Raw genomic sequence first — 26,492 nt, 5'->3', positions numbered from 1 at the left:
GACCCGTACACCGGCAACTTGTTGCTGTGCCGTGACGACATGAGGTCGATCTCTGGAAGACCCCACCTGTCCACCAGCAGTTGAAAGACGTCCTGGTGCAGAGACCATTTCCCCAGATGAACGTCCTGGCGACTGAGAAAGTCTGCCTCCCAGTTTAGAACTCCCGGGATGAATACTGCTGATATGGCCAGGAGATTGCGCTCCGCCCAAACCAGGATTCGGGACATCTCTACGAGAGCCGCCCGACTTCGGGTTCCTCCCTGCCGATTTATGTAGGCCACGGTGGTAGCGTTGTCCGACTGGACCTGCACTGGGTGACCTTGGAGAACCTGATGTGCCTGCTGGAGAGCATTGAACACCGCGCAGAGCTCCAAAATGTTTATTGGAAGCTCTGTTTCCGCCCGAGTCCACCTGCCCTGGAACAAGTGTGGACCCGTGACTGCTCCCCAGCCCCGAAGACTGGCGTCCGTTGTCAATAGGACCCAATTCGCCACCCAGAACGGACGACCCTTGTTGAGATGGGTCGTCTGCAACCACCAGGCTAGGGACAGGCGAACCTCCGGCATGAGTACCATCGTCTGGGACCGTAGACTCTGAGGCAGTCCATTCCATTTGGACAGGATCAAGTACTGCAGAGGTCTTGAGTGAAACTGGGCATATTCCACCATGTCGAATACCAACACCATGGAGCCCAAGAACCTCATCGCCGAGTGCAGAGACACCCAGCGATTCTGGAGACAACTGCGCACCCTCAACTGCAAGGCAGAGATCTTTTCCCCCGTCAAAAAGATCCTTTGCTGGCCGGAGTCCAATAAGGCTCCGAGGTGCAGAATCCGCTATGGTCAGGTCCAAGTGGTGTAGAAGGAGCTCTGGAGATCCTGCCACCAACAGAAGGTCGTCCAAGTACGGTAACATGCGGACTCCCTGCAGCCGCAGGGAAGCCGCCATGACCGCCATCACCTTGGTGAAAGCACGTGGTGCTGTCGCCAGCCCAAAGGGTAACGCCCGGAACTGAAAGTGGTCGCTGCGGATTGCAAACCTGAGGAACTGTTGATGGCGTAAAAGAATAGGGACATGCAGGTAAGCGTCCTGTATGTCCAACGACACCATGTAATCCCCAGGTTCCATCGCCAGAATGATGGACCGCACGGTCTCCATCCGAAACTTCGGCACCCGCAAAGACTTGTTGAGTGCTTTGAGATTGAGGATTGGACAATACGACCCATTGGGTTTCTGCACCAAAAACAGATTGGAATAGAAACCCTGGCCCTTCTGGGAGAATGGAACAGGCACTATAACGCCAGCCTGGAGCATAGTGTGCAAAACCTTCCGCAGTTCCAAGGCTTTGTTCCGGTCTGATGGAAGACCCGTGGTGAAGAATGGAGACGGGGGCCTGTGCCGAAAGGATAGGGCGTACCCGTGAGAATCCACCTCGAGAACCTAAGTGTCTGTCGTGGTAACCGACCAACACTGGGCGAACTGCAGCAGGTGGCCTCCCACTTTTTGGATCCCCCAAAGGGAGGCCCGGACCGTCAGGCCACAGGCTTGTCATCTGGCTTAGGGGCCGGACGTCTGGTACTCCAGGCCTGCTTCCGGGGCTTGGCCGATTTTTGGGGGCCAGCCTGTCGGGGAAAGGGCTGTGCTTTAGGCCTACCCTGGGCCCTATAAGGCCGAAAGGACGACGTACCTGAACTGGAAGGAACTGCAGCAGACGGTAGACATGCAGATTTGGCTGCCGCCAGCGTGGCTACATTTTTGTCCAGGTCCAGACCAAATAGGACTTCTCCATTAAAAGGCAAAGCTTCCAAGCCCTTTTGGAATCAGCGTCCGCCTTCCAAGATCGCAACCATAAGGTGCGACGAGCAGCTACAGCTGCCGAAGAAATCCGGGACGTCAGGGTACTGATATCCAAGGCCGCTTCATTGATATAAGTGGCCGAATCCCGGAGATTGCCTATCAACTCAGTCTGTTCAGCCGAACAGTCGGAATCAAAAGACGCCTCCAAAGTATCAGCCCAGCACTCCATAGCTCTGGCTACCCAACAAATGGCCATAGCCGGCCTAGCTGCCCCCCCCCAGCGTCTCTGAGGCTGATACCGTTTGCCAGGATGTTTCCACACCTCCTCTAAATGGTCCACTAACTGACCCGAAAGAGGAAACACAGTGGCGTCACCCTTAATATCCTTAAAAAAGGCATATTTAGACTTGGACACCGGAGGATCTTCATCCTCAATCACTAAAGCTGTGCGGACCGCCCGAATAAGTCCAGGAATATAAACCTTGGACCTAGCGTCCGATTCTTTAGTACGGAGAGGTTCCTGGTCAGAAAGATCCAGAATCTCCCCATCATCAGACGTCACGTCGTCATCCTCATAAGGAACGGACAGAGACGCCATGGGCCGCTTATGTGGCCTCAACACAGACTCCCCTTGTAACATGTCCGACAAGTGCTGTACAGAACTTGTCAGAGAATTAACCCACGCAGGCTCCTGAGAGACCTGGGGAGGGGAAACAGGAAGACTGTGTGGTACCATCAATTGTCTCGGAAAACCCTGCATGGGTGACGACACCACTGACTGCTGGGAAAATCCCATCTGTGGGAACGCAGGCTGCAGAGCTAACTGGCCCACGAGGGTTGTAAGCGCTTTGGCGAAACAAACCCAGGGCGGCTCCTGTACCGGGGCCGTGACAGTAATTGGTCGCGCCAATAAATAACACTGCCGACATAGCCCCTCCGCGCTACCCTTCCCCTCTCCGCTATAGGTACCTTGCATGTAGTACACAAAAGCTGGAGAGGAAAGTCACTCTCAGACATGATGGTAAGTATGTGACCCCTCTCACTGATACTCGTAGTATAGTGTGAGACCACCGTGCAATCACCGCACCACAAGGGCTTTAGCAGAAAAAGATCAGGGACAGTGAAAAGGCTGACAGTAGAAAATGAAAGTACAGGCAGCAGCGCTAGCAGAAGTCACATACGATGCAAAGAAAATCAATTCCTGCACTAACAGCGCTGATAATCAACTACGCAGACACAAGGCCTGGTAGGACAGAGCGCTGCATACACAGACCTGAACCAGACAGAGGAGAGGTATGCCGGGGGACCCAGACCGCGATGCCACCACTTCCAAGCTTCCAGCAGTGTTCACCATGCGCTTGTAAAGATGGCCACAGAGGAGCATAGAGGAGGCTGGCCTGGGGGAGGAGCGCTGCCACAGGGCCAGTCAGCACAGTGCAGAGAGTGCTGTGTGCAGCGGGGGAGGCGCGATCCCCTGGCATGCATTTAACCCCTGGGACGCCGCAGCGCTACCGCTCAGCCGCGGTCCGCTGTCCCAGGGGGGTAGTGGAAGCGCAGGTTAGGTACCTGGCTCCACGCTGCAGCCAGTCCCCAGGGAGCCCCCTGCCTGGGGACTCTGGACCTTGTTTCAGCAGGGTCCCACTGCGGGACCCTGCTGCTTACCTGCTGCCCCCCTTAGATCCGGCCATGGTCCCAAACATCTGGGGTCACCGCTAGCTGTGACCCCAGATGCTTGCCAGCATCCCCGGATCGGTACCGGCGTTCTGGTACCGGCGGGGGTGTAGGGAAGATAGCATGGACGTCAGCACTGACTGTCCATGCTGTACTTCCTGATGTGCAGCCACAGCTGCATTGAAGAAAACTTCAGGGGCTCTTCTTAGCCCCCCTCTAACAGGTGCATCCAACTCCGGCCGGGCACCAAACGAAACTGAGATGCCTTGGCTCGGGGGCGGGGTATAGGAGGGGGACCCTAGTGCATCCTGGGGGGCTGAAAGCTTTAACTCTATGGTGCCCGATGCCTGACGTCATCACCTATACCCCAAGGTATCCTGTGGATACCCTATGGACCCTGCAGTAGAAAAATATATTTTTAACATATATTTGTTTGTGTGGCTTGATTAACTCTTTGTATCCAAGAATTGTATTCTCGTTCCACCGAGAACATATAAAAAATAAAAATGTAAAAGAAAATATATCTTGTTATCTTGATGTATCAGGCAATCTATATGCATCAATGATCTGTGCAGATGCTGGGTGCCAGGGCTCTGATTTTTCCCCGGCGGCTGCTCCTCTTTGCAGCCGGTGGGTATTCACCCTGGCTTCCCTGACCCGGCGGTTTCAACTCTCTGCCGTCGCCGAGTACTCACTTTGAAAGCATCTTTGGTGTCACTGACCCATTGGCTGCTCCTGTCTGCAGCCACCGGGTACTCATGCTGACTGGGGGACATCACAGACTTCACTGACCTGGCGGCTGCTACTCTCTGCAGCCTCCGTGTAGTCACGCCGATTGTGGAACAGAATAGGCTTCACTGGGGAAGCACTAGATTGACTGGAGGCTGCTTTTCTTTGCAGCTGCTAGGTGTGGGATTCCACAAGGCTGCACATACTGCAGGACCAGCATCCAAAGGTGAGATTGGCGGCTGCTGGCAGATTATCTTCCAGCAGCCACCCACTGGGCGTTTACTGATTGGTCACATCAGATGTGACCATGTCCGGGAAAGAGCAGCCTGGTGTGGTGGCATCTGATGTGACTACACCAGGCAAGTGGTTAAATGACAAGTCTGCCACACTCCCATAACACGCCCAGAGCCGGTCCTAGGCATAGGCATTATAAGCAAATGCCTAGGGGCGACTCTGCATGCTAGGGGCATTCCAGGGCCTGCAGCTGCCTCTGCCTGTCTGTCCTCCACCCCCCGCCGCCTCCGCCTGCTGCTAGCTAGCCGCTGCTCCCAGACCCAGTCCCACCTACTCAGAGTCGGGCCCGCCTGGCACAGCTACTCACGTGAATTTTTCCCCCAGGCACAGCGCGTTGCCGCGATCAGAGCTCTCCGATCGGGCAGCGCAGCGGATGGCTAGGCAGGTCATGTGAACGGTATCCGCATCCGCCCGGCCCTCATTCTACAGGAGCTAAGATGGCCACGGAGAAACAGTGAAAGGGTATGTCAATATTTTGTAATGTTATAGGGGAGGGTTAGTCCAGTAATAAAGGTATGTAGTAGTGTGAAAGGCAGTGTACTGATGCTGTGTGAGGAGATAGTGAGTGTAGTGATGCAGTGTGGGGAATTAGTATAGTGATGTGTGGGGAGTGTTAGTGTGAGGTTGTAGTGTGGGGAGGCAGTGTAGTGATGTAGTGTGGGGAGACAGTGAGTGTAGTTTTGTAATGTGATGTAATGCAGTGTGGGGAGGTAGTATAGTGATGTAGTATGGGAAGGCAGTGAGTGTATTGATGTTAAGTGATGCAGTGTCAGGAGGTATTATAGTGATGTAGTATGGGGAGCAGTAGTGCAGTTATGTATTGTGATGATGTAGTGGTGGAAGACACTAGTGATGCAGTATGTGGAGGTAGTGTAGTCATCTAGTACAGTGATGTAGTGTAGTGTAGAGATGTAGTGTAAGGAAGTGATTATGTAGCATGGAGAGGTAGTGTAGTCATGTAGTATAGAGGTGTAGTGTAGTGATAGGCAGAGATAGTGCAGTTATGAAGAGTCAAGTAGCATTGTCATATACAGCAGTGTAGGGAGGTAGAATAGTGATATATTATAGGGATGTAGTGGAGTGATTTACTGCAGGGATGTAGTGTGGGGAGGTTGCGTAGTGATATATTGGGCAGCAATGTAGTGCAGTGATATAGTGTGGGGAGGTAGTGTAGTGATATAGTATATAGAGTATATGGAAGGTATTACAGAGATGTAGTGTGGAGAGATAGTGCAGTGATATAGTGTGGGGAGGTAGCGGAGTGATATAGTATATAGAGTATATGGAAGGTAGTGCAGAGATATAGGGGTCTAGTTACTAAGCAGTGTTAGGAGACAGAGTGAAAAGTGATAAGTCTGTGATAAGGTGCCAGCCAATCAGCTTCCAACTGCCATCTCACAGGCTGTGTTTGAAAAATGACAGTTGGGAGCTGATTGGCTGGCACCTTATCACTTTTCACTCTGTCTCCTAACACCGCTTAGTAACTAGACCCCATAGGGTGGTAATGATAGTGTGGAGATGTAGTACAGTGATATGAAGGAATGTAGTGTGGGGAGGGTGCGTAGTGATATAGCACAGGGATGTAGTGCAGTGATATAGTGTGGGGAGGTAGCGTAGTGACATAGTATATAGAGTAAATGGAAGGTAGTGCAGAGATGTAGTGTGGAGAAGTAGTGCAGTGATATAATAGTGTGGGGAGGTAGTGTTGCTGATTATACCTCCTGCGGCAGCACACAATAGGCCCTTCCTAAATTTCAGCTCCAGGCCCATGTGGTCCTTAATCTGGCACTGGTGTACCGGTGTCCTTGTCTGTGCGGGCATGTGGTTACCTGTATGTGCACCTGTCTGTGGCTGTTTTGTTAATCCTTTGTATTGTATTTTGGGGACATATTCACAGATTTATATTAGGTATTCCAGTAAGAGAACATTGTTTCATCTACACCAGACATGTCAAACTCGTGGGCTACATGCGGCTCCTATTGCATATTTTGTGGCCTGCTTTAGCTATACTAGTGAAAATGCAATGAGTTCCGGCTGCCGCTGGACTGGAGGAGGGGACCATACAGTGATATAGAAGGGGGAATAACACAGCTTTTTATTTTCTTGCGGCGCACACACACTCTTAGACCTTGAATATTTGGCCCGGTTGGGATTTTGAGTTTGACATGCCTGATCTACACCTTTCTGTTCACTACTACCCCCTTCTAACCAAGCCGTTCTCCACTAGCCTCTACCTTAATCCCTTCCGGTACCCCATTCCATACGATTCATTTGTCCCTCCCCGTATACGCCCCTGCTCCTACTTTTTCTGCTCCTTCTCCTAGTTGCCAGCAATCCTGCCACAACCCACCCAATCCAATTATGGATGTCATATTGTCTAGTATGTACCCGGCATAAGATTGGTGGTGGGATTATCTACTAGGGGGCACCAGCCAAAAATTTTGCCTAGGGCACCAAATTGGCTAGGGCCGGCTCTGAACATGCCCATAGGATGGACCATCTCCATGCACCGCCCAGGCACACCTAAAACATTTTCAGTACAGTTCTCCATATGCGCATCTGAAATTGCAACCGCAACTCTGTATGAACACAAACTGGACTCATGCGGGTACGACTTCGGGCCGGATTCAATTACCGACAATATTATCGCCGATTTTTCATTGAAAAATGGAGAAAAATTTTCTCCATTTTGAGAAATGGGGAAAAATTTGCAAAACCCCTATTTTTGGGTAAAACTATGGGGATTTCTTTCTGAACCCTTTGGACAGCCCCACTAATGATATTTTAGTGAAAATTTTTTTCGTAAGTTGCATAATTTGGCAAAAAACAACCGCTGAAATTTCGGTCAAAATTTTTTTTTCTTTCATGACAAAAAAATTTGACTGAAATTTCAGCGGTCATTTTTTGCCAAAGTACGCAACTTACGGGAAAAAATATGGGGGTTTTTCACATTTTTTCACTTCCCCTAGGCAGGAGAAAAAAGTTTTCTCCACTTTTTAAGTGAAGATTGGCCGTTTTTTCACCGTCGTTGGCGAAATCGACCACAGAATCAGCAGATATCGGCCGCGATATCGGCCGATCAGTCGGACGATTTTGCCAAAGACAGTGTAATCATCAGATTTTGTCTCTAATTGGCAAAAACGGCCAATGGCGAAAAAAACTTCAGTTTTCGGCGCTAACTGAATACAGCCCTTAGACGCATATGGGGAACAAAGGGCTTTTACTGCTTCTCCTTTGTCTGCTCTTTGACATATCTTATGAGACATATTATAGAGTTCTCACGATCACCAATGACTTCATACCACACCAATAATGCTGTTATGCAACTTCCACCACAGTATTGTGTTGTGAAAGTACTGTCACACATGGATTAAAATGGAGAGGAAGACTTTGGGAGTACATAAAAGAGTATGAGTTAGAGGCAACCTTCAGAATGGTAAACACTACAAGCAGGCTTATTAAAAATCTACAGAAGACACATAAAAACCTACAAAACAATAATTCTAAAGTAAATCATGCAATTAAGGAAATACATTTAAGGACATTGCAGTCAGACTATCTTGTACTGTGTTACATTAGTGTAGGTAAAGCAAAAGAAAAAGACCTCTCATTGTGTATATTTATTCAACTCGTACATATACATATATGAATATACTTTACCCACAAAGATGAGTAATGGACTGAATAATCCGACTTTTACTAACTTCCTGGTTTGTGTAACAAAAGGGTCATTAGGGTTATTTAAGGAGTCGATGTTCACACTGAACGAGCAACTGGTGACAACATCCAGACTGTAAGCTCCCAACAAGCTAAAAGATCAAAGACACAATATTTTAATTAACTTATTATTACTATCCATTTTTTATATAGCTCCAGATTTACAATAAGGCTTCAATGCTGGAGTTAAAAATCTGTATTTAAGATGTGTTTGTAAAAGTTAGATGCAGATCTATATAATAATACAATGTAACAGTGATAACAATGATACAGTGTGACTGATACCTATAATGACACAATGTGATAGTAAGATCTATAATAATACAATGTAACAATGATACAGTGTGACTAATACCTGTAATGGCAAAATGTGACCGTAAAATCTCTAATAATAAAATGTAACCGTGATAGCAATGACACAGTGTGACTGTAATAACTATAATGGTACAATGTGAAGTGTCACCAATTCATATTATGCCACATTGTAGAGTCCCCAGTTCATATGCCAAATCTTAGTGTCCACAGTACTTATTATGCCACACTATAGTGCCTCCAGTTCATATTGTACCACATTACAGTGCCTTCAGGTTCATATTATGCCACATTACATTTGCCCCAGTTCCAATACTGCCATATTAAAGTGCTCTGGGTCTTTTTATGCCACTCTATAGTGCCTCCAGTTAATATTGTATGACATTACAGTGCCACAGTTCATATTATATAAAGTTAAAGTGCCCGCCTGTTGATATTATGCCACATTACAGTGCCCCCAGTACACTATAACATGCACCCCTCCACAAACACACACATTATACCACCCACTACACACACTGCTCACTGAAAATGGAATGTCACCCCCTTAGACAGTCTAATCCTACATAGAAGTCTGGTAACAGACCTTGATGAGCTCACTTAGTTTACAAAGGCTGGAATCCACATGATTTAAGGGGCCAATTAGCGTGATAAATTGGCCCCCAAATGTTTTGAATGATTCTTCAGTATAATGTGGCTATCTGCATTGCTTGTCTTATATCGGTTTGTCTATTTTAACATCATATCTGAAACTGGAATTAAGCTTGGAGATGTGGTTAATTGCACAACACAAATGTGACTCGATTGGGAAGTTAACTCACAGCAAACACTGATAAATGTTGTTCACAATATAATGCCCCATAAACTACAAAACACTCATATAGGACATATGATTTGTATCTTGTGATTTTGTTTAGTAAGTGACAAGGGATTATATATTTAGGTCCCAGTTTGATCTGAGTAACAGTTTATCACGCTACTGTAAAATCTGTAAAGGAGATACCTGGTTCAGGGAATAACCTTGGATTTAGAGCCGAGCTGCTTTTGTGATGCAACGCTATAGACATGTAACACTATATATTTAGTAAAATATGCAGTGGGCAAAGTGCAAGTCAATTATTTAAAAGATGGACAACCCCTTTATGTAATCAAAAAGATCATGGGGAGACCCTCAGGGGCTGATTCAATTAGCTCCGAAAGTTCTGTCGGCTTCCGCGCATTAACTTCAGCAGATAGATTATTCTCACACCCTACGTAGGTGCACAGAATCTGCCTACCGTAATGCAAGAAAAACTGCGCAATTGAATCTGTCCGTTTATGTAAGATGTACCACATGAGCCGGAAGAAACCCATTATATAAGGTGTACCAGATGAACCTCGTAATAAGAGGTATGAGGATCCTATTACTGCACATAACTTTGTATCATTACATGACAATTTCTAAGAACAGACTCACTCTTTCATGGCACATGTTTCATCATTATCAACATAGACTTGTGTGTTCCTGACCAGCTTATTTGAGTAGTCCTTCATTATCTGAAACATCTAAAAACAAAAACAAAAAACAAAAATAATTTGTTAAATTTCATTTGAGAAGTAATCAATATATTATTTCTATTCTCCTCAGTATGTTCTATAATTTAGGGAATGGCTTTATTCAATTTAAAATTGTAGAACTTTAAAATATTGTAAACATCTATTAATGAAAGAAAGCTGCCATTATAAATGCAATCGTATTGTACCCTATTATGTCTTGAATATGACAGAGGTTGAATTGGTGCTAAGCAGAGATGGTGATTACCTCTTTCAGTTTCCCGCTAGTGAATGTGGGTGACAGTACTGTACGAATCCTTTTCCACTGCTCATCCTCAGCGATTGTGATTGCAGAGCGCAAGGACCCTTTGAGACCAAAAGTCTACAATTGTAAAAAGGAAAAAAAGGACATAATATAATTGAAACTGCCCAACAGAGCTTAAAAAATACAAAAACAGACAGTCATTCAGATGTGGTTGTCCTGATCTTATAGATCACAGGTTCTCAAAGTCGATCCTCGGGACCCCAAACAGTGCATGTTTTCCAGGTCTCCTTACATAATCACAAGTGTGATAATTAGCTTCACCTGTGGATCTTTTATAATGTGTCAGTGAGTAATGAATACACCTGTGCACCTGCTGGGTGACCTGGAAAATGTGACCTGTGTGGGGTCCTGAGGACCAAGTTTGAGAACCTCTGTTATAGATTGTAAGCTTGCGAGCAGGGCCTTCCTACCTATATATCTGTCTGTTATTACCCAGTGTTGTTCTATTAATGTTCCAATTGTAAAGCGCAACGGAATATGCTGTGCTATATAAGAAACTGTTAATAAATAATAATAAATAAATAACTTCTGTGAGGCTCCTGCTTTGTAACAAAATTCAACTTGTCACATGAACAAACCTAAAATCACACTGCTGCTGTACTTGCCAGCCGGTTACCGCATACACAAAAGGTGGCAACAGAGGTCCTTTAAGTTCAAGTCTAAAACAAACATAAGTAATAAGACAGGAATCATGTAAAATTCCTGCAATGACATGTATTGTGATATTTAATTTTTTCTCCCTACGATTTTCTGTATTGTCTGAAGGCAAAGAGACAGGTTTCCTAATTCCGGGAAGTGAGACTATGAAACACTGTATAGGACCCTTTTCCACAGCAAACATTACTCCTAATTAATCTGGTGTTATGGTAGGCAACAAGTGCATGGACCGCTATCCAAATAGGTATAGAGAAATGTGTACTTGTACTTTGTACATGTTACAAGGGATGGGTTATTCCTCACCCTAGGTGTATCAGGTGGGAAGGGGGGTGGAAACAAGGTTAAGAAATGCTGCAGCCATCAATAAAAAATGGTGGTATTTGTCCGTTGGAGGCTTATGCTGAGCTTTATGCAGAAAATCGGTGCAGCCATTTTACATTGACAAATATTTTAAATTACATGATTATTATATATTTATCATGTAATTATTCAATAAGAAATATAATTTTGTGCTTTTAAATAATAAAATTAGCCTGAATCAAATTGTTCAATTAATTTTAATCAATGTGAGTCAATGTGAGATTTTGTTACATTCAAAATACACAATCTTAAGCCGGGTACATGCTGGAGCGATATCGGTCCAATTTGTTGTTTACGGCTGAATCAGAATAACATATCGGCCGGATCGCTCAGTGTGTACGGGCAATCTGTGCACTCCTGCGGTCGTTAGTAATATTTTCTGGTCAGCCGACGGAACGAAGGATCATACCTTTCTTCATTACATTGTTCTAATGTGTACGGCGCTATGATCTGTCGGCCCATCTGCTGTCATATCGTCTGGGTACACATCCTCTAGTGTACCCAGCATTCATTTTACATTTCCATAGTGTTACAGCTAATAGCAATATTATTTGAATCTCTAATAATAGTCACATTACAGGATTTCACCAAGCTTCTTTAAATCAGTTAGTGCTATTAGTCACTCTTATCTCATTATGAGCTCTATTTATCATCATTATTTTTACTAAAATAAAGTGAAAAAGGGTGTTTTCACAGCCTTTTCACATTATTTTAGTTTCACCTAAAGTTACTAAAGGGCAATTGGAGTAGAATTTGCAAAATTCTACTCCAACCCCTAATTATCACTCATTTTTAGTAATCAGATCGCATTTCCCATCATTGTAATGGGAAATGCGATCTGTCTGGTAGTTACTAAAAATAAATTGTGAAAAAAATACCGGGGGAAGCCATGTGATAATAACGCCACCTGGAGGTGGCGTTATCCAGGGTCTTCCCCGGTTACCGGACTCATGCTCCGCTCTAACAGGCAGAGCAGAGCCTGGAGCCGGCCCCAGTGATCAGCTGTGTGGTGTAAACGCTGATCTCTGCTAAAAAAAAAAAAAAAAAAAATAGTAAAACTTACCTAAGTCCAGGGACCAGAGTTCGGGGCTCTGGTGATGTCCTCCCCCTGGTCAGCTGGTCTCCCATCCTGCACTGGTACCCGGTCATCAGGTGACCGAGTCCCAGTGCAGGATGGGATGTCAGCTGACCGGAGCTATGGAGGACATCACCGGAGCCCCGATCACTGCAGGTAAGTGCAATTAACTGAGGGGGGGTCACGATCATGGGAGCGGGTCTTAGCGATGTGGGCGGGGCTTAACGGCGGCCGGACGGCACATGCGCGGGCACTTGTCATGGTATTTTTTGCGAAAATACCGTGATATGTGGGCGGAGTGGATTTGCAGGGACAGAGATTTATCGCAAGCTCTGTCCCTGCAAGGGATTTTTAGTAAATCCCTGTGATATTGCCTAAATTCGCAATGCAAATTCAGTCGGTAATATCACACTACAATCTGCATTCAAAATGCGGATTGCAGTAAATAGAGCCCTAAGGCTCCAATGTATTAAGCCTCTTTCTACTAAAATCATACAGAAACTGCAGATTCCGTATGATTTTATATATCCTGACTATGTAACAATAGCCTAATGCAGAAGATATCACAGATACCTCCAGCAGAAGGCCAATTAGCGCTTCAGACCGCAGTCCCCATTATTCTTAGGACTGCAGTCTGCTCTCTATTAACAAAATTCCAAAAAGAGTCATTTTCAGAGCTTTGCCCATAGCTTTACACCATCTTCAGATGATGTTAACCACCTTGCGCCTGTGGAGGCAGTCTCGCAGGAGAGGGAAGTTTTTCAGAAAATGATATTGTGCAGAAGGTGAGGAGGAGTCATTTGAAGTACAAAAGGCTCCTCATTTGTGCTGGCTTGTATTTTGCAGTGACATGGAGCTCTTCCAACCACTGTCCCTGCATAAAGGAAGGACAATAATGTTGAAAACTATAATAAATGCCTTTAGAAGTAGAATGTGATTGGTTGCCATGGGCAACATCTCCACTTCTAAATACTAACTTTAGTAAATTTACCCCCCTAATGTGAAAGTAGTTAAATTTATCACAAATGACTGATAAGAGACCTCTACTGATTGACTGCCTGGCTATTAAGTAGGCAGGGTCACAAGACATCATTTTATGTTGGGTTCTCATAGTGTTATGTCTCTTCCATACATAGGGCTATATTTACCAAGATCTTCATGGCAGGTTGGAGCTGAAAATTTAGAGCAGCACTCACATTCAGTGTAAAGCAGCTGGGCTTTACACTGAATGGGAGTGCTGCTTTAAATTTTCAGCTCCAACCCACCAAGAAGCGGCGGCTTACAAAAGGCGCTGCTTCATAAATATAACCCATACAGTTTATTTTATTCCATTATGGAAAGAAAGGGGTGTCAGTTTGCAGCGAGTCATGTATGAAAATCACAGTTTTATGGTGACTTTGCCTTTAATACATCCCACGGTGATTTCAGTAGTCACACTCCATTACATATCCCTCTTGGTCTGTTTGGAACCCAACAACCTATCTATACAGAACCTTTCATTCATCAGTTTAAACGGGATGCAGTCGGGAAGCCGGCTGACATTTTACAGACAGCCGGCTTCCCGAATGTCATATCCTGGCGAGGGTGAAATGCCCGGCATCTAGATGTAGGCGCCGCTCATTTCCCAGATCCCGGGAGACAGGCGACCGGCATCCCAATCATAGTGATGCCAGGCGCCGCGAGTGGACAGCCGCGGGGGGGAGGGTTAGGGCTCCCGGGGGGGACTTAGGGTTAGGCACCCCCCTGGGAGGTTAGGGTTAGGCTAGGGGGAGGGAGGGTTAGGGTTAGGCACCCCCGGGGGGAGGTTAGGGTTAGGCACCCCCCCGGGGGACTTAGGTTTAGGCAGCGGGGAAGGGGGGGTTTAGGTTTAGGCACTTAGAGGGGGGATTAGGGTTAGGCACTTGGGGGGAGGTTAGGGTTAGGCACCCCTAAGGGAGGGTTAAACCTAGCTGTTAAAGATTATGTTGACTCTGTAAATTAATTAAATGTTTCTATAACAAGCTTTAAGCTCATTTAAATAAACTTTTATACAGTAGTACTGGAGGACAACTAACAATGTGCAGATGCAAAACCGCCAAGTCTACAAAATAGCATTCAACATGCAAAGTATAAGAACATGATGTGTGTATAATTAGTTGTTGTGTGGAATAAATGCTTACAAATGAATTTTGTCTAGTATCGCTATGGTCAGCTTACCCGTCTGTTCAGGAAATTAGTGTAACAATCTTTCACTAGAATGGATTTAATTATAACTGGATCTAGAATTGCAAGCACTGGTTGTCTGCCATCGTAGAGGCTGCAACACAACAAACATCAGAATGGATTAAATATCTACATTAACTGAGCACTTACCAGCTTTGGGAGTCTATTGTATGCTTACCCCCATAATTTTCCATATTTCTTGTAGCATTCCATATCATACTGGACAATACCCTGCAAAAATAAATATATAAAAATCAAGGTTCCTGAGGATTTTCTTCTCAAATACCTCCCCTACCTGCACAAATATTTAACAGACCCTTATCAAGTATATCCTTAGTTGGTACATACCTAAAAAGATATATCTGCGGATGATGGTTGTTCATACACACTGAACAACCATCATCTGCCATCTGGCCACGGGTCCCGCTGGCCTGGGGTCGCGTCGCGACCCCCTCCCTGCAGCAAGTGTAGGGGCGGTCGTCATACCACCCATACACACATTACAATGTGCAGCTATATCTGCACAGCCAACGCGATATGTCTGTGAACGATGTCGTTCGCATACATATCGTCTTTACGCACTGGCCGATACACACACAAAATAATGGCCATTCAATTTAACGTCCGATATATCGGCCAGTGTGTACCCAGCATTAGTCTGTATATTTACCAAATATACCTTAAGGTATCATTGCCATGGTATTTTCATCACTATTACATTGTTTAGCAATACTCCTGGCAGTAGTAATAGGAAGAGGTGCTTGATCGTAAAGTATGTGAGGTAGTAAGGTCCGTGAGCGTAACATTATCACTAAGCAGCAGGGCTTAAATATTGGGACATTGACAGAATTTTCATATTTTGGCCTCTATTCACCACCACAATGGCTTTGAAATGAAACAAACAAGATGTGCTTTAACTGCAGACTTTCAGATTTAATTTGAGGGTAATTACATCCAAATCGGGTGAACGGTGTAGGAATTACAACGGTTTCTATATGTGCCTCCCACTGTTGTAATTCCTACACTGTTCACCTGATTTGGATGTAATTACCCTCAAATTAAATCTGAAAGTCTGCAGTTAAAGCACATCTTGTTTGTTTCATTTCAAAGCCATTGTGGTGGTGAATAGAAGCCAAAATATGAAAATTCTGTCAATGTCCCAATATTTATGCACCTGACTGTAGCTGTTAGTTGGTCTGCAATGAAATAATGCCTTTCCAGCCTTTTGTGCTCAGGCAAGGATAGACACATAGAACAGAAAAAGAATATAGTGTAGATTCCTTTTTAAAAGCACAATCTTTTAATTACAAATCACACTTACAATAATGACGAAGGACTATCGTGTCCGAAACGCGTTAATGGTGGCTTACCTCTTCTGGACCCGTGGTGTCAAACAGCAGGTGTATCATCTCCCTATTGGTGGACCTGACGATCCGGACTCCAGGCTCACCATTCCCTAATACCAACTGGGACCAGGGTTGTTTTTGCCATCTGATACCTGTAGCATGCTCTGTTCCGATGGGACCTGTGTTATATGCTTATAACCCACTTCATTATTGTAAGTGTGATACACTATATTCTTTTTCTGTTCTATGTGTAGGTCTCCTTTGTTTCACTATGGTGCAGTGCTCTAAGATAAAGCAGTGTTTATTACTAAAAACAGCAGTAAAATTAAAAAGGCTTAATACAGTCGCACAACTGACCAATAATAAGTCACATTACACTAACACAACATTTATCAATGATAACATGACATACTTACTTTTCTATATTCCAGAAATGTTCCAATAAAAGGCAATGGAAAAGGTCCAGGAACTCCCAACTTCTTGAATACTCCATAAGGTATTATACCATAGCTGGAAAGAAAAAGAATAATACGTAATATTAAGTAAGATACATGAATGTCGACATAAGATTTAGAGGCTTAACTTATGTGTGAAAAATTAAATTCCACATAATTGAGTGTAGTCAGTTGCATAGACCAGTACTTCTCAAACTCAGTCCTCAGAACCCCACACACTTCACGTTTTCCAGGCAACCTAACAGGTGCACAGGTGCTGCGAACTTTGGGCAGCCATAGGACAATCACGGAGACCTGGACTTTTATTTGGAGGTATGCAATAAAACTGATGCAGGTTTAAGTCTGGACCTTTTTACCTGCAAGTGGACATATTGCTATTAATGCTTCCTTTTTCCATCTATAACAGACTTTGGACTCTAATGTGGATATTGAGATCCTCTTTTTGAATGTGCCTATTGGTTCTATGTTTTTAATATATGCTGCTTGGAATTAAGTATTGTTGATTTTCTACATCGATTATGTGAAATAATCATATCAGGAGGTTTAAAGATATCTTTACATGTGGATCCCAACCTCTATGTACGTGCGTTGGGGTACGCTCTCTTACTATGCCCTTTAGTGCTACACAGTGAAATATATGGAAAGAAACCTTTACACACATTTCTCACACACTCCTTAAGTGAGTTTATGGTATGCCTATCCATAGAATTAGTGATGGTGAGGTCCTTTTCTGTTCCGATTGATAATCACTTTGGATTGAAGGAATATCTTCATCACCCTCATCTTCCTTAAACACAAGGGGATATATCCATTTGTGTATTTTTTTTAGCAGTACTTCACATGTGTTTCTTTTTTGTGTTTATTTGTCATATTATACATATTGGAGTTGATCTGACTAAGAGGGAGAAGTCGTCTTGACATCCTTTTGGTTTGAATAAATTGCTTTGTTTTATTTGATGTACAGTATATGTCTGTATTGCCTTATATCTTATCCCCCAACTCTTATAAGTGTTCTCCCCAGGCACAGTTTCACGAGTGCTCCACCTTGCTTATTTTACATGTCACCCTTCACTGTCCTGCTCCAGCGTCTGATGGGCAAAATCGGTAGGACGCTGCACTTACGTTACTGTGACAGGCACGGTAACAGAGATCCCTTCCTCGTCTTTAAGAGGCATTGAAAGGTGGTAGCATTGCAGAGAGGATGGAGCGTGCAGACATGCACTGTGTCTCAGCGGGTATTCCTGGACACAATTATATCTGTGCCAAGCCAGCAAGTGGGCAATATCTGCAAGAGCCTTTAAAAAAAGATATCTGTGTCCTCCACCCGGCTACTTATTAATGCAAACCTCACTGGCAAAGTTTTCAGAGGAAAACATATACAGCACACTCTATATGACAAGTTTCCCACTGTGGAAGCCTCATGTAAGATCGGTTTTGTTATTGGCTGGACACTTCATATGATCGTAAACAGTCACTTACATTAAACATCTTATTATGATATACTGATGAATAATAGTATATGCACCTACAAGTCCCGACCGTCGGATTCCCGAAGGTAAGTATCAGGGTGCTAGGGGTAGGTTAGGGTGCGGGGGTTGGGGTTAGGCACAAGGGGGAGGGTTAGGGTTAGGTACTGGGGAGGGAGTGTTAAGATTAGGGTGCGGTGAGTGGGAGGTTAGGCTTAGGCACTAGGTGGGGGGGGGTTAGGCACCGGGGAGGGAGAGTTAAGGTAGGGGTTAGGAAAACACAGTTCGTTCCTATGGGTGTCAGGATTCTGGCTGCCAGGATGCCGCTGTCGGTATTCTGACCAGCTGCATCCTGACAGCCGGAATTTCATACCCAACCCAATGCTAACAGATATTAGAAAGCCTATATAAACAGTGAGTTCTGATGTCATTATTTTGTAACTTATGCATTCAGATGCCATCACCTCAGTTTACATCTGTGCACCCACTACTGTAAATTAACACATATTTTGACACTAAAAACAGACATAAATACGATAGAGGGATTGAGGATTAAGGAGAGACACTTATAATGTATATAAACTATATATATTGGTCCATGCGCATACTATCCGATATAAACAATAAATTAAAAATTAAAAGACAAAAATAAAAAGAAGGTGAAGCAAAAGGTATTAAGTATTGTCAATTTATATACATTATAAGTGTCGGAATTACTACTGCAAAATAAAATAAAATAATATTTCGATATACAGGAGGATATATAATAGGATATGATATAAAGGTTTGGAATATAAGTGATCCATTTTTACCTTATTTTCTGATAAAAGATTAATTTGGAATCGTATAATCATATTTATATCTTTCGAATTTTGTGAACAATTCAGTAGTAGAGAATATAAGAAATATAAGTATGAATAGTAGTTATGTGAACTAATAATGCCAACATGGTCGCCTCATGTATTGCCCAGCAACACTTTTGAAGCAGCAGCACAGATGGTGTAATGGTTAGCATTACGGCCTCACAGCACTGAGGTCATGGGTTCGATTCCCACTATGTGGAGTTTGTATATTCTCCCTGTGCTTACGTGGGTTTGGGTGCTCTAGTTTCCTCCCACACTCCAAAAATATACTGGTAGGTTAATTGACTCCCAACACAAATTAACCCTAGTGTGTATGTGTGTGTGCATGTGATAGGAAACATAGATTGTAAGCTCCACTGGGGCAGGGACTGATGTGAATGGCTAAATATTCTCTCTAAAGCACTTTGGAATATGTGTGCGCTAGATAAATAACTGGTAATAAATAAATAAATGAAGTAAATTGTTTATACAAGTTATAATAATATGGGGTGTGTGTTTGATACATATACCAGATGATCGTACACATATAGTGAGAACATGTGTAGCTTGTCTTAGAGTCCATAGTCTAATAATACCCCTTCTGTTCTATCAGGTTAATGAAGATTATAAGAACTAGCTAATTGAGCAGCTAACTACTTACATTTAAAAGCTTCTATCAGATGTCTATAGCAACATTAGAGACAACTATTGGGCAATGTGGTTGGTTTCGTACGGTCACGTGAGCGGCCATATGTCACGTGATGGAACAACACTTATTCCCGAGATATATAGGTTGATTATGACAGTTGCCGAGCAACACTAGAAACAATCAGTAAGCTGCATGAGTGGTCCCTCATTATCATGTGAGCGGACCTACATCATGTGATTGGACCAAAAACCGGAACATAGAGATTACATGAATTATTATTATTATCGTTTATTTATATGGCGCCACAAGTGTTTCGCAGCGCCGTACAAAGTACATAAACAAATAGATTGATTTACAGTAACTTACAGTACAGTACAATACATTGCAGGACATGGATAATGTACATTGCTACATTCACGACCATAACACCCAGATAAGCAACAATGCAAAGCAATCAAGTGTTAGGTGCCCTGGTAGAGAGTAAGAAGTAGCTGAAGGTATAGTAGGGAGATGCACAAGAGGGTAGAGGGCCCTGCTCATAGGAGCTTACATTCTAAGGGGGAGGGACAGACAAACAGGGGTGAAACAGATGGGGTAGGCAGGGAGGAAGGAGTATGTAGCAGCAAGTTAAGATGAGAGCTGGAAGGCTTTGATGAAATAGTGGGTCTTGAGAGCCCGTTTGAAGGATTGTAGAGAGGTGGAGAGTCTGATGGGAAGCGGGAGAGAGTTCCAAAGGTGGGGAGTAGCGCGGGCAAAATCTTGGAGGCGGGAGTGGGAGGAAGTAATCAATCGGCATGAGAGGCGGCGTGCATTTGTAGAACGAAGAGGGCGGACAGGAGAGTGAAGGGAGATGAGATCAGAGATGTAAATGGGAGAGGAATGGCTGAGGGCTTTGTAAGTGAGTGTGAGAACCTTAAATTGGGTTCTAAAGGGGAAGGGGAGCCAGTGGAGGGCTTGTAAGAGAGGGGAGGCACATGCAGAGCGTTTTGAAAGGAAGATGAGCCGAGCAGCAGCATTGAGGACAGATTGGAGAGGGGAGAGAAGGGATTTGGGGAGGCCAGATAGGAGAAGGTTACAGTAGTCCAATCTGGAGATGACCAATGAGTGTATGAGGGTTTTAGTGGCATCCTGGGTGAGAAAGGGTCTAATCTTGGAAATATTTTTAAGATGAAAGCGACAGGACTGTGAGAGATTCTGGATATGTGGTTTGAAGGAGAGGGAGGAGTCCAGGATAACTCCAAGACAGCGCACTTTGGGGCTAGAGGAGATAGTTGTGCTATCAATTGATAAAGAAATGGTGGGAAGTGTGGTTATGTAGGGGGGAGGGAAGATGATTAGCTCAGTCTTAGACATATTAAGTTTATGAAATCGCTGGGACATCCAGGAAGAAATGGCAGAGAGACAGTTGGAGACACGAGTGAGGAGAGAGAGAGAGAGGGCCAGGGGGACGGTAAATAACAGCTACTCTAAGGTGAACTGGTTGGAAGAGGCGTATAGCATGAACCTCAAATGTAGAGAAAGTAAGAGATGGTTCAGAGGGTAGGAGTTGGTAGAAGTAACCGGGGGATAGAAGAACCCCTACCCCTCCACCATGGCGAACCCCAGGCCGAGGGGTATGAAAGAAGATGAGGCCCCCAGAGGAGAGAGCAGCAGGGGAAGTGGTGTCAGAGGGTGAAATCCAGGTTTCAGTAATGGCTAGGAGATGCAAGTTTTTAGAGATGAAAAGGTCATGGGTGGGTAAGAGTTTGTTACATACTGATCTGGCATTCCAGAGGGCACAGGATAGAGGGACAGGGTTTGTGGGAGAGATGTGAATTAGATTATTTGGGTTGCTGTAGCGAGAAGGTGAGTTTAATATGGGTGGCCGAGATGAATGTAGTGGAGAGATTATGCGGGGACCAGTGCTGGGAAGGGAACCTGTAGGTGGTTGGCAGGGAGGGAGTTTAATATGATGGGGGTGGTATGGGGTGACATGGAGAGGAGGTTTGGAGGAAGGATTATCAGTGGGGTGGTAGGACAAAGGAGAGGTAGAAGAGAATGAAAGTGTATTAGTGGGAGAGGAGAGGGAGGACGGCAGACAGAGGAGGGGAGATAAAGGAAGGAGGAGGTGGAGGAGACAAGGGGGAAATGATATAGGTGGAAAAAGGGGGCAGGCCAGAGGATTAGGTAGACAGTGAGTGGAGGGGGAGGTAAACATGATAATGGTGTGGAAGAGTTGTGTAGGGGGAGGAAAACATGAATGCTAAATAAAGTCTGTAACTCTAAACCCTTCCAAATTGTTCATTTATGCTAATGTTTTTATACCAAGGGGTTTTAAATATGATTGCCTTTATGCTAAAATTATTTTTTTGACATTTTAAATATGAGAAACGGATGTTTTTGTCTTATAAGAAATGATTAACACACAGGTGTTTTGTATTGCCTTAAGTGAGGAGGTATATAAGGAGCTTTTGGGAGACATTAGGGACATGCTTCTGATGAAGCTGGACACACATTATCCAGCGAAACGCATTAAGCATTTTCATTGGACCCAGGATACAGCTACAAGTGGACCATTGAATTCAACTTTGCCTTGTGGTTCTCTGCTAATTGGACTGCTTTAAAAAGGTTATCCCACTTGGCAAATATTTGCTGTGCATGAACTTTGCAATAACTTTCTCCTGAGGCTAAATCTTGAACACAGCTAGTGTCCAATATACCATCAGATTAAGGGTCTTCCTAACAGCTGAGAAATCATAAACCACTGAATTATAGTATATGCACCTACAAGATAATATTATGATTGTTAGCGATGCTAACATATGCAAAAGCAGCTTTATTGGAGTCCATCTATGGTAAAATCAGTTGATTGGCCATAATTTTGAAAGGCATACCCTTGTCTTTATAAGCTCCCACACTTGACAGTGCATGTCAGAGAACAAACCAAGCATGAAGTCCAAGGAATTGTTTGTAGACCTCCGAGACAGGATTGTCTTGAGGAAACCAGGCACCGCTCATCACCAGGCCAATACCATCCCTACAGTAAAGCATGGTGGTGGCAGCATCATGCTGTGGGGATGTTTTCAGCAGCAGGAACTTGGAGACTAGTCAGGATAGAGGAAAAGATGAATGCAGCAATGTACAGAGATGTCCTGGATGAAAACCTGCTCCAGAACGCTCTTGACCTGGGGCGACGGTTCATCTTTCAGCAGGACAACGACCCTAAGCACACAGACAAGATATCAAAGGAGTGGCTTTAGGACAACTCTGTGAATGTCCTTGAGTGGCCCAGCCAGAGCCCAGACTTGAATCCGATTGAACATCTCTGGAGAGATCTGAAAATGGCTGTGCACCGACGCTTCCCTTCCAACCTGATGAAGCTTGAGAGGTGCTGCAAAGAGGAATGGGCGAAATTGCCCAAAGATAGGTGTGCCAAGCTTGTGGCATCATATTCAAATAGACTTGAGGCTGTAATTGCTGCCAATGGTGCCACAACAAAGTATTGAGCAAAGGCTTTGAATACTTATGTACATGTGATTTCTTAGGGGGTGTTTTAATTCAATTTGCAAAAATCTAAAAAAAAAAACTTTTTACACGTTGTCATTATGGGGTATTGTGTGTAGAATTTTGATGACAAAAATGAATTATTCCATTTTGGAATAAGGCTGTAACATAACAAAATGTGGAAAAAGTGAAGTGCTGTGAATACATTCAGGATGCACTGTAATTTTAGAGTGTGGAAAGAAATCGTAGAATTATTATTATTATTATTATTATCCTTTATTTATATGGCGCCACAAGTGTTCCGCAGCGCCTTACATAGTACATAGAACTAATAGGTGAACAAGAAACAAGTAACTTACAGTACATTACAGTGCAGGACAAGGACACAACTTATATACATTGCTGAAATAGTGATTAAAGCACTCACAATAAGCTGCCGGGAGTTGGCGGTCCCGTGTTAGGTGCCCTAATGGGGAGTAGAGAGTAGAAGAAAATGTAAAGAGAAGCACATGAGGGAAGAGGTCCCTGCTCATGAGAGCTTACATTCTAAAGGGGAGGGGGAGACAGACAGGCGTGACACAGAAGGGGAAGATAGGAAGGAAAGAGCATGAAATGGGTTAGGATGAGTGCTGGAAGGCCTTGATGAAGTAGTGGTTAGTACCCAGAGGAAACCCATGTAAGCACAAGGAGAATATACTAACTCCTCACAAGTAGGGCCATGGTGGGAATCGTACCCACAACCTTAATGCTGTGAGGCAGTAATGCTATCCATTACACTGTACATGATATCTTCTGATTGACAGTGCAGCACGGCCAACCAGAAGATATCGTGTTCTGGTCTATCTCCACTTTCTCTCTCTCCAAAGCTTAGTACATCTTCCACTATGTACTAATAACCACAAATGCAGGAGATTCCACAGAAATCTCCTGCAAAAGGCTCATTAACGCTGAAGACCAGAGTCCCCATTATTATCAATGTGGACTATGGTGTGACCCCTATGTAGTACATGTCAAACTTCAAAAAGCTAAGCTTTTTGAAGTTTAGCCCCATTGGTTTACACTACTCTCAGATGGTGCAAATAGCTTTATGCCTATGGAGACATTCTTGCAGAAGGGGGAACTTACGTCCGTCCGGCTCCAGTAACCTGCACTGTGCACATGCCCAGTGTCAGATTCTCTGGAGGGGTATTTCACAAATGTGAAAGACTCCTCCAATATGTCAGGGATGTAACTTGTAGGGACAGTGGTTATCGCTACCACTTTCCCTCCAAGTTAGAGTTTATATATAGCCAGGGCATTTTTGTAAAAATAAGTCTGTTGCAAGACAGACTGCAGCAATTATTAATACATAGGCCCCTAAATCTCAGTAATAATTTAAAACACTACAATTAATCCCGCTCCCTACCCCCACAAGCACCGTTTTTCAGCTGGGGCTGGGAAAGAAACCAAGGGGCATTTTCAATTAGGTGCGAAAAGCTGTTTTGGTAAAAAAGTTTTGTCAGTGACGTCATTTCGCCAGGCGAAAATTATCCCCGTATTCAATTGTGGCGTCTTTTCGCCAGTGCGAAAACTCAATGTATTGGTATAGGCGAAAAAGATTTGCTTATGAAACCTGGCGGAAAAAAATGCATAATTGCGGTTTTGGGGTGCAAAGGTGGGGAAACCACCCTGCACCCTTAGGACAGGTTCCTAAAGATAAACTGCATTAAAAAAATCCTAAAAAATTTAAAGAACACCCCAAAAAATTACGCGCGAACAAGTACAAAGTTGGGGTTCAAACTTAAAAACTAGCGAAATAGACTTTGAGGGGGTCTGCAAGTATGGGGGAGATTTTCAGGTGCTTGCTGAAAATGCGTTTTTCACGTTTTTTTTTAAAACCTCACTTTTGCCATTTTTAACCATGCTTGCACCCATTTTCATGTACCCCAAATTTGCTGGGACTAGTCATTTTCACAAAAAAAACCTGCTAAATGCTATTCTTCACCACTTCTGCAAAAACGTAGCCAATGAGAGCATTTAAGTACCCCAAATAGCTTCAGCAGCACTATTCGGGGGCTTTTTTTGGGGGGGGAGGTGTCAGGCTGATTACCCCAAATCTAACAGCACTTTTCGCCTGTTTGCATTTCACTGGGTGCCGTTTTCGCCGCTTTCTAATTGAATATGGGGATAAGCGGGGACGCGCAAGATACTTTTTCGCATGGAAAACCAGCGATGATGGCGAAAAGTCCAGCATGCAAAAAGTACTCGACTTTTCGCACCTAATTGAATATGCCCCCAAGTGTAGAAGGCAAGTTAGTAAACATTTTTGGAGGTGGCAATTCAATCACGTAATTGTTACAATATAACCTGTATATATAGGTAGCTGCGCACAGTGTTGATACTTTACAAATAATAATAATAATAATAATAGTCATGTTGGAAAGGCGTAATCATGTGTGTATCATGTCTGGCAAAACTGCACATTAATGTTGTCCAACTGCAGTGTCCCTCTAATTCTAATCACCTTTTGGCAAATACAGTATATTCAGTAGTTGTGTACAACTTATATGTAATGTGTACAACATAAGCGTCACATTTATTTTATACTCACAGTAAAAACAGCAACCCCAATACAGCCAGTAGGATCCAGGTCCCTGGAGAGAGGTTTGGTATAAAGTTCATGATTCTTTGTTACCAGAGCTCACAATACTCTCAATGTCACTTTGTTTAGTTATACAGTCAGGTCTCTGTGTGCACAGCTTTGTCTGTCTACAAGTCCAAGCACAAATGCATTGCACACTAGGTAATGTACTCTTATTTATCTCCACTGCTTCTTCCGCATCGAGTCCTTAGGCAGCCCGTCATGTGATCCCGTGGGTTGGTCAGCAGTGGGAGTGCTGTGTGTATGCAGCAACCTGATGGTCATGCGTAGGAAAGATGTGCGACTTTATATAGTTGCATGTATAGATCTAAAGATCTCTGGTTGCAAAATGAAAGATGGAGAGACGCTGAAGTCCGTGTACAGTATACTCCGGGATCACGTGACACACAATACAGCCAGCAGTATGAGCCCAGTCTCTGGAGATGCAGGATAAAACGTGACAATCTTAATGACCTCTTTGTTAATTATATAATTAAAACTATATTTTTTCATTATACTCATAAAAAGGAAAAAAAAAAAAATGAATGACTACAAGTAATATCACATTATTAATTTATCAAGCTAAAGCAAGTGTATTCCTAGCAGTGGCGTAAGTTCACCCCAGATGCCCGGAGGCAAGGAATAATTTGGTGCCCCCCTCCCCATCAGCAATTCACATGCAGACAGGCTATAGATAGACAAAGGCAGCAGCTAATGGTCTGACATGGAGCTCTCCACTAGCGTAAGGTGGCTTCCCAGGTGCCAGGAAGAGGTGCCATGTATTGGGTGGCCGTGACGGTACACTCCGGGTACATAATTACAACCCTAGTAGGGGTGAATATGTTGTGGACAATGGAGGAGGTGCCCCTTCAGAGCTGGAGCCCGGCGGCAGGTGCCTCCATTGTCTCCCATAGTTCTGCCCCTGATTCCTAGATGTAATATTCTTAATGACCCATTTT

General features: G+C 44.0%; 1 protein-coding gene across 1 annotated transcript in view; it reads right to left on the bottom strand.

Annotated features, from left to right (window-relative positions):
- LOC148542143 (cytochrome P450 3A9-like) overlaps positions 1 to 25,864 on the bottom strand; it is a 68,397-nt gene extending 42,533 nt beyond the window's left edge. The window contains exons 1-7 of the mRNA XM_088471894.1: positions 25,504 to 25,864; positions 16,435 to 16,528; positions 14,851 to 14,903; positions 14,667 to 14,766; positions 10,322 to 10,435; positions 9,977 to 10,065; positions 8,152 to 8,300 (exon numbers count right to left, since the gene is read on the bottom strand). Coding sequence (XP_088328020.1) covers positions 8,152 to 8,300; positions 9,977 to 10,065; positions 10,322 to 10,435; positions 14,667 to 14,766; positions 14,851 to 14,903; positions 16,435 to 16,528; positions 25,504 to 25,574 — 670 coding nt within the window. The 5' untranslated portion in view covers positions 25,575 to 25,864. The remainder of the gene's footprint in view (positions 1 to 8,151; positions 8,301 to 9,976; positions 10,066 to 10,321; positions 10,436 to 14,666; positions 14,767 to 14,850; positions 14,904 to 16,434; positions 16,529 to 25,503) is intronic.
- Positions 25,865 to 26,492: the final 628 nt, after the last annotated feature.

The sequence above is a fragment of the Taudactylus pleione genome, unplaced genomic scaffold (assembly GCF_031769625.1).
Source record: "Taudactylus pleione unplaced genomic scaffold, aTauple2 ptg000015l, whole genome shotgun sequence".
NCBI classification, from domain to species: domain Eukaryota; kingdom Metazoa; phylum Chordata; class Amphibia; order Anura; family Myobatrachidae; genus Taudactylus; species Taudactylus pleione.
This window is presented reverse-complemented; position numbering and strand designations above follow the sequence as displayed.